The sequence below is a fragment of the Carlito syrichta genome, unplaced genomic scaffold (assembly GCF_000164805.1).
Source record: "Carlito syrichta isolate Samal-C Ts95f unplaced genomic scaffold, Tarsius_syrichta-2.0.1 Scaffold316489, whole genome shotgun sequence".
In the NCBI taxonomy this organism is placed as follows: Eukaryota; Metazoa; Chordata; class Mammalia; order Primates; family Tarsiidae; genus Carlito; species Carlito syrichta.
Genome location: NW_007260585.1, coordinates 90,363 through 99,365, shown reverse-complemented (window position 1 = coordinate 99,365; position 9,003 = coordinate 90,363). Strand labels below are relative to the sequence as shown.

Below are 9,003 nucleotides of genomic sequence, written 5' to 3'. Positions count from 1 at the left end.
CAGCAGGTCGAGGCTGTGGTGGCCATGAGCATGCCACTGCACTCCAGCCTGGGTGACAGAGTGAGACTCTAACTCAAAAAAAAGAAAAAGAAAATAGTAATATATACCTTCCAGGGTTTTTAAGGAGATTAGATAATGCTTACAAAGCATTTTGTATTCAAAGATGAGCTTTTCTTTGGGTGTTTGGGAACTTTGGGACCAAAAGAAGCTTCTGCCCTTTGAACTTTGCTCTGAGAACTTGAAGTATTGTCTGGATTTACTTGTGTACATATCGAGGCAAGTGCACTGTCCAGAGGGTCAGACCCAGAGAAGACAGACCCGTGTTTTCAGGGAAGGTGGCCCCTGTAGTAAAGGAACCCCTGAATTCCCCGCTGGTCCTGGAAAGTGCTGCTGGTGTACAAGTACCTTGTACTGAGGCCTGTGGCAGGGAGCCCAGCCGCATCCTTTATTTATTTATTTATTTATTTATTTATTTATTGAGTCGGAGTCTCACTCTGTCGCCCAGGCTGGAGTGCAGTGGCACGCACACGGCCACCACAGCCTCGACCTGCTCGGTTCAGACGATCCTTCCACCTCAGCCTTCCAAGTAACTGGAACTACAGGTGCGCTCTACCACACCCCACTTATTTTTTGATTTATTGTAGAGACGAAGTCTCACCATGTTGCCCAGGCTGGTCTCGAACCCCTGAGCTCAGGCAATCCTCTCACCTTGGCCTCCCAAAGTGCTGGTATTACAGGAGTGAGCCACCGTTCCTGGCCCAGCGGCATCTTTCCTCCCGGGTTGGGTCTTATCACAGTCAGAGGCAGCATCGGCTTCAGAGCTGAAATCCCAGGTCTGAATCAAGGCACGGCTGCCAGGGTGAGCTCAGACACATTTCGCAACTCTTTGAGCCTCAGTATCCCCATCTGTAAAATGACACTGCCAGCCCCCCAAAGGTCAGCTTCGTTGGCTTCCTTCTGCAGCAAGAGAGGACACAAAGACCCCAGGTGGCCCTGGGGAGAGAGGGGCGGAGCATCACAGCATTTCCCTGGCTTTGAGTCCCTCACCCCTTAACTCCTTGTAGACCTGGGACAGGACAATGCTCTGGGACACTCCGTTGTGGGAAGTTTCTATTCAGACAGTCCCTAGCCTAGGCGGAAGGAAGAACGGAAAGTGTGAGCTCATCGTAGGCCTTTGGGCCATGCTGTTTGAATGGGTAAGTGACTGGCACGTGCGCTTTCATAATTTCTCATGGATTGCCCTCTCTTATTTTATCCTATTATTATTATTATTTTGCAGATGAGAAAAAGAAAACAAAGAAAGTGGATAACGAGCTCCACCCTGTCTGGAATGAGGTGACTTCATGTTTCTACGCCTTTGTCTCAGTGGATAAGCTATATCAGAGGGTCCCATCTTGGGGATAGAGGTTAGCTCTTCCCTTTGGAAGGAGAATCTCTACATTCCCCTCCCACCCCCGTCTCCCTTAATGTTCCCCAAGGGAGCAGAGCAGTGCCTGGAGAGTGACCGTCGGTGGCCATCTCCTGCACTGGCGTGGTGCGGGAGGGAAGCCTGGGGGGCGGGGGTGGAGGGATGAGCTCTCGCCTGGCACGGCCAGGAGCTTGCTGTGTGACCTTGGTCCTCGTATGTAGCGTAGCTGGGGCACAGCTGTAAGCAAGAAGAGGGTGCGATCATCTCCGGAACTTGGAAGGAAAACTTGGCAATGAAAAACATGTCTGCATGTGACTAGTTAAGAGTGTCTCAGCCGGGCTCAGTGCCTCTGTCTATAATTCCAGCGCTTTGGGAGGCTGAGGTGAGTGGATTGCCTGAGCCCGCGGGTTCGAGAACCGCCTGGGCAACTTGGTGACACCTCAGCTCTACAATAAATCAAAAATTAGCCGGGCATGGTGGCGTACGCCTGTAGTTCCAGCTACTTGGAAGGCTGAGGCAGAAGGAGTGCTGGAGCCCAGCAGGTCGAGGCTGCGGTGGCCGGGAGCGGCCACTGCACTCCAGCCTGGGCGACAGAGTGAGACTCTAACTCAAAAAAAAAAAAGAGTGTCTTACGTGATGCTCTGTGGCTGGGAAATGGCACGGATTGGTTTTTGTTGTTGTTGTTGTTGATAGACACAATGTCCAGGATACTTAACACAGAAATGCATCAACACATTAACTTTGGCCCCATTCTCTAGAAGCAAGTACTATTCACATCTGTAATGCATCAGAAATTCACATCTGCAATGCATGTTCATTGAGTAAGTATATTTAATAAAATATGACGGACTACCAAATACAACGTCTTCTCCTACTTTTTCTTTTTCTTTTGTTTTTGAGTCGGAGTCTCACTCTGCCGCCCAGGCTGGAATGCAGTGGCATGCTCACGGCCACTACAGCCTTGACCTGCTGGGCTCAGGCGATCTTTCCACCTCAGCCTTCCAAGTAGCTGGAACCACAGGCGTGTGCTACCACGCCCAGTTTATTTTTTGATTTATTGTAGAGACAAGTTCTCACCAAGTTGCCCAGGCTGGTCTTGAACCCCTGCGCTCAGGCAATCGTCTCCCCTCAGCCTCCCAAAGTGCCAGGATGACAGGTGTAAGCCACCGCACCCAGCTTACTTTTTCTTACTGTTATATCCTGAACATATACCCATATCATTCAGTTCAAAAGCGTTATTAATGATTGTGTGATATTCTATCAAAGGGATGTAATATAATTACCTCCCCACACTGTTGACTTTAAATCTTTTTCTTTTTCTTTTTCTTTTTTTTTTTATTTGAGTCATGGTCTCTTTTTGTCCCCCAGGCTGAAGTGCAGTGGCACAATTGTGGCTCACCACAGCCTCGACTTTCTGGGCTCAAGTGATTCTCCCATCTCAGCCTCCTGAGTAGCTAGGACTATAGGCGCGTGCCACCATGCCCACCTAATTTTTTGATGTTTTGTAGAAATGAGGTTTCGCTACGTTGTCCAGGTTGGTCTCAAACTCCTGGGCTCAAGCAATCTCGGCCTCCCAAAGCACTGGGATTACGGGCATGAACCACTGTGCCTGCCAACTTTATTTTATAAGTAGTTTGGTGTTTAATATCTTCATGGCTACGTAAGACATTTAATTCTTCTCACTGAGTAGGATTTTCCTACTCTGATTGCTTTTTTTTTGGCTGTTGTTGTTGTAACAACCACCCAATCGTGCATGAAACTCTGACTGATTTTTTTTTTAAGTTGATGGTCAGCCCTATTGTATTTTTCTTTTTCTTTTTCTTTTTTTGAGTCAGAGTCTCACTCCATCGCCCAGGCTGGAGTGAGTGGCATGCTCACGGCCACCCCATCTCCAACCTGCTGGGCTCCGGCGATCCTTCCGCCTCAGCCTTCCAAGTAGCTGGAACTACAGGCACGTGTACCATGCCCGGCTGATTTTTTGATTTACAGTAGAGACGAGGTCTCAACAAGTTGCCCAGGCTGGTCTCAAACTCCCCAGTTCAGGCAATCCTCTTGCCTGGGGCTCCCAAAGTGCTGGGATTATAGGCTGAACCTCCGCACCCAACTGAATGTAACCATTTCTGACCACAAACATCCAAAGGTTGTCACTGGTGAAAATAATGAACGAGCTGACGTGCGGTGCTGGTGTGATTTGTTATATTCCTGCCCATTTAACAGACTTCTCGTTTCCATAACCTTCATGTCCACAGATTTTGGAGTTTGACCTGAGGGGTATACCGCTGGACTTCTCATCTTCCCTTGGGATTGTGGTGAAAGATTTTGAGACAATTGGACAAAATAAGTAAGTTGCTCTCGACTGTTTTTCCCATTTATGTATTACTGTCTTAGTATCATTTATGCTGTTGAAGAAACACACCTTTGATGACACATTATAATACTTCTAATATAACTATGCTTTAATTCTGTGTCCCCGCTGCCTTCTGAGCCAACGTCAGATGTGACTAACCACTTTTTCCAGTGACTGCCTTGTTCCAAAAATGCTGCAAGCACCCAGCCATCACTAGTCTATCCCTTTTGGCACTTATGGTGAAACCGCTTTACACTCCTGCAACTTCTCTGTTAATTGCACTTCCAGTTGTTTATCTGACCTGTAGCTATTCTGGACACAACCCATGTCATTTCTTCTTTTAATTGTTGGTGGCCCATACAAATCTCATCCAAATTTGACTTCCAGCCGCACTTCCATTTTATTTTATTTTATTTATTTATTTTTTTGAGTTGGAGTCTCACTCTGTCGCCCAGACTGGAGTGCAGTGGCCACTCCCGGACACCGCAGCCTCGCCTGCTGGGCTCCGGCGATCCTTCCGCCTCAACCTTCCGAGTAGCCGGAATTACAGGCATGCGCTACCACGCCCAGCTGATTTTTTTATTTATTGTAGAGATGAGGTCTTGCTGCCCAGGCGGGGTTCTCGAACCCGTGGGCTCAGGCCATCCACTCACTTCAGCCTCCCAAAGGCGCGGGATTACAGGCTGAGCCACCGAGCCCGGCTACGCACTTCCATTTTAATACCTCATTCGCCTTTTTTTTTTTTTTCTTTTCTTGAGTCCAGGGATCTTACTCTGTTGCCCAGGCTGGAATACAGTGGCATGATCACAGCTCACTGCAGCCTCAACTTCCTGGGCTCAGGTGATCCTCCTGCCTGGGACTATCGGTGTGCTCCACTACACCTGGCTAATTTTCTGATTTTAAAAAGGCGAGGTCTCACTCTGTTGCCTAGGCTGGTATCGAACTCCTGGGCTCAAGCAATCCTCTTGCCCCGGCCTCCCAAAGTGCTGGGGTTATAGGTGTGAGCCACCGCACCTGGCTTCACCTTTTAATCTCAACAGACCTAAACCAGACTCCTCATCTTACTGAATTTTTCAGTTTCAAATGGGGAAGGGTCATGGGGGTGCCCAGGGTGACACTGAGGGCTGTCTTCTGGGAAATCACTTGCCTGGTGGAGGGCATCTCTAACACTCTGGTCTGTGCATTTTCCTTCAAGTCATACCACTTGGGAAGCCAAATCACTCTGCATCCTTGACTGTAAGATACTATTGTTCATACAATGTACTATTAAAGTAATAACAGGCTTGGGATGGAAAAGAAGCCCAGGAGTGGTGGTTCATGCCCGTCATCCCAGCCCTTTGGGAGGCCAAGGTAGAAGGATCACTTAAGCGCAGGAGTTTGAGACCAGCCTGGGCAACATAGCAAGACCCCATCTCTTATAAACGGCAACAACAAATATATATGAAGCCTAATATGTAATGCCCACGACAATTGTAGGAAGCCTTCCAGCTTTCAGTAACGTTAGTGCATTTACAAATGTATAGCTTAGCCCAGGCCCGTCTGGTATCATCAGAGAGCTGCAATGAAAGTGGTCAGTTAGGATCAGTTGAGGTAGGGTGACCAGATGCCCTGATTTCGTGGGACAGTCTTGACCCAAGCACAATGACTAAGAATGCCCCTTTTGCTGTCAAACCAAGTGGCTTGGTTTGGACAGTAAATTAGATGGTCACTACAGCCACTGGGGTCTTCTGCTTAATGACGCCAGAGTAAGAGAGCCTGGACAGACATCTATTTCCGGGACAGACCTTCAATGACATCCTTTTCTCCTGTGCTCCACTGCAGAGCCATACCCCCTGTGACTCGTGCATTTTTTTTTTTTTTGAGTTGGAGTCTCACTCTGTCGCCCAGACTGGACTGCAGTGTCCGCTCCCGGCTACCGCAGCCTCGACCTGCTGGGCTCCGGCGATCCTTCCGCCTCAGCCTTCCGAGTAGCCGGAATTACAGGCGCGCGCTACCACGCCCGGCTGATTTTTTGATTTATTGTAGAGATGAGGTCTCGCTGCCCAGGCGGGTCTCGAACCCGCGGGCTCAGGCAATCCACTCACCTCAGCCTCCCAAAGGCGCGGGAGTACAGGCTGAGCCACCAAGCCCAGCTGACTCGTGCATTTTTAAAAACTATATCAGTACATTTTGAGGCCAGGCGCCATGGCTCACGCCTATAATCCCAGCACTTTGGGAGGCCGAGGTGAGAGGATTACCTGAGCCCACGGGTTCGAAACCAGCCTAGGCAACTTGATGAGACCCCCCCCCATCTCTACAGTTAATCAAAAAATTAGCCGGACATGGTGGCGTGTGCCTGTAGTTCTAGCTACTTGGCAGGCTGAGGCGGAAGGATCGCCTGAGTCCAGCAGGTCGAGGCTGTGGTGGCCAGGAGCATGCCACTGCCCTCCAGCCTGGGTGACGGAGTGAGACTCCCACTGTGTTGGACTGAAAACGATGCTAGCTTTTGAAGGTTCTGTTGCATATCTCAGCTGGGAACCGTGAGGTGACTGTCTGTTCCCCACCCCAACTCCCAGAAGTCAGTTTTATTTCCCACATTCCACAGTTCTGGGGAAGCGAGTGGCAAAGCCTCACACTAGGCCCCTATACGTTCCTAATAACCGGTTCTCCTTGTTCTGCAAATGTTCCCACTGTTTATATTCCAGACCGGACCTCTCCAGCAGGAAAGCAGCGCAGGGTGCATGTGCAGGTGAAAATTCTCCAGCAGTCACATTAACAAAAATATAAAGAAGCGGGTGAAATTTATTTATTTTTTTTTTATGAATCAGAGTCTCAGTCTGTCGCCCAGGCTGGACTGCAGTGGCACGCTCACAGCCACTGCAGCCTCAACCTGCTGGGTTCAGGTGATCTCCACCTCAGCCTTCCAAGTAGCTGGAACAACAGGCACACGCCAACTTGCCCAGCTAATTTTTTGCTTTTTGGTAAAGATGAGTTCTCGCTACATTGCCTCGGCTGGTCTTGAACTCCTGGGCTCAAGCTATCCTCCCACCTCCATCTCCCAAAGTGCTGAGATTACAGGTGTGAGCCACCGCACCCGGCCTGTATATTTATTTGACACCTGTTGAAAACACAGTGGGGCCCTCGAATGGCAGCAAGTGGTGGGGAGAGGACAGGCCACCCCGGCATTCTTTTTTTTTTTTTTTTTTTTTTTTTGAGTTGAAGTCTCACTCTGTCGCCCAGACTGGAGTGCAGTGGCCGCTCCCGACCACCGCAGCCTCCACCCGCTGGGCTCCTGCGATCCTTCCGCTCAGCCTTCCAAGTAGCTGGAACTACAGGCGCGCGCTACCACGTCCGGCTAATTTTTTGATTTGTTATAGAGATGAGGTCTCGCCAAGTTGCCCAGGTGGGTCTCGAACTCAGGCAATCCACTCACCTCAGCCTCCCAAAGGCGCGGGATTACAGGCAGCCACCGAGCCTGGCCTCACCCTGGCATTCTTTTCGGGTGTTTGTGTGCTTTCCTGGAGACAAAGCTGGTGTACAGTCTATCTGGAAGTTTCTTATGTTTTTCTGAACCTGTGGCATTATCCATGATTGAACAAAGAAGATATGATGGGTCCTGTGACAAGAGGATCGTCTGAAGTCTGGGATTCCATGAGGCTTGCTGAAATACGTTGCACTTGGTGTTCTGAGCATATGTGTCCGCTAAGCACGTGTTGACTATGATATTATGATAATAGGGGACTTTTTAGATAGAACACACAAAGTAAATTCCAGGCCGAGTATGAAGCGGGTCTTCATGATTCTTTCAATCTTTCCCTCTGTTTCCCTTCTTACTCCCTCCGATTCTTCCCAGGCACCCAGTGTCTTCAGGTGCCCTGTCTCCCACTGAGGTACCAGCTTGTGCCTGCCCTCTGAGCCACACCCTGCACCCTCTGCCAGTTCTTTCCTGAACTAAACTTACCTGTCCTGTGGCTCCCAGTCCTTCAAGGTCCTGCGCTTCCGGTGCTTTCTGAGAAATGCATCTAAGTGAAGGTGTCACAGCTGTTAACAACTGTGTTCACTTCCCAGAAATACTGGCTTTTGGACTCACGGAGGAGTAAACAGAGTGGGGGGAGTCTTAGGCTGGATGGCGGTGTCATCAGAGGATTTTTCTTTCTCTTTCTTTTTTTTTTTTTTGAGTCAGATTCTCGCTGTCGCCCAGGCTAGAGTGCAGTAGCATGCTCACGGTCACCCGGACGTCGACCTGCTGGGCTCAGGCGATCCTTCCGCCTCAGTCTTCCAAGTAGCTGGAACCCCAGGCACGCGCCACCACGCCCGGCTAATTTTTTGATTTATTGTAGAGATGAGGTCTCGCCAAGTTGCCCAGGCTGGTCTCAAACCCCTGGGCTCAGGTAATCCCCTTGCCTCAGCCTCCCAAAGTGCTGGGATGACAGGTATGAGTCACTGCACCCGGTGGAAGAGGTGTTTTGAATGGGAAATTAGTTCCTTGTCCTGTAGATTTTTTGCTGCCTAGTTACCTACTGTCTTGCAGGGGAAGGCCACTTGCATCAGCTCTATAATGAACAGTGCATGACACTAATGTCCCTTCGCCACCCTGCTCCTACTGAATAATCAGTGTGCCTCCTGTCCTCATCCGGGATCATAAACTTTTGCTAAGTTTCCACCCACTAAGCAATGCACAGTCCCTGTTCACATTACCGTACATTTCAGAAGAAAAGAGTTCCTTTTTTTTTTGAGTTGGAGTCTCACTTTGTCGTCCAGACTGGAGTGCAGTGGCACACTCGCGGCCACCCCAGCGTCAACCCGCTGGGCTCCAGTAATCCTTCCGCCTCGGCCTTCCAAGTAGCCAGAACTATAGGTGTGCGCTACCACGCCCGCCTAATTTTTTTGATTTATTGTAGAGACGAGGTCTCGCTAAGTTGCCCGGGGCTGGTCTTGAACTTGCAGGCTCAGGCAATCCACTCGCCCAATGTGCCGGGATGACAGGCTGAGCCACTGAGCCCGGCCAAAAAGAGTTTCTTTCATGATCTGGGAATAAGCTGTATATTTGTTCAAAATGTTTGTGCATTTGGACCCCAGCTTTTTTTTCTTTTTTGAGTCGGAGTCTCACTCTGTCACGCAGACTGGAGTGCAGTGACCACTATCCGGCCACCGCAGCCTCGACCTGCTGGGCTCCGGCGATTCTTCTGCCTCACCCTTCCGAGTAGCCGGAATTACAGGCATGCGCCACCACGCCCGGCTGATTTTTTTGATTTATTGTAGAGATGAG

At 49.7% G+C, this 9,003-nt stretch overlaps 1 protein-coding gene across 1 annotated transcript in view; it reads left to right on the top strand.

Moving 5' to 3' along the window:
• LOC103277142 (myoferlin-like) overlaps positions 1 to 9,003 on the top strand; it is a gene marked incomplete at its 3' end in the record, with an annotated part of 99,453 nt that overhangs the window by 858 nt on the left and 89,592 nt on the right. Inside the window, exons 2-3 of the mRNA XM_021707298.1 lie at positions 1,202 to 1,335; positions 3,658 to 3,749. Of these exons, the coding sequence (XP_021562973.1) occupies positions 1,202 to 1,335; positions 3,658 to 3,749 (226 nt within the window). The remainder of the gene's footprint in view (positions 1 to 1,201; positions 1,336 to 3,657; positions 3,750 to 9,003) is intronic.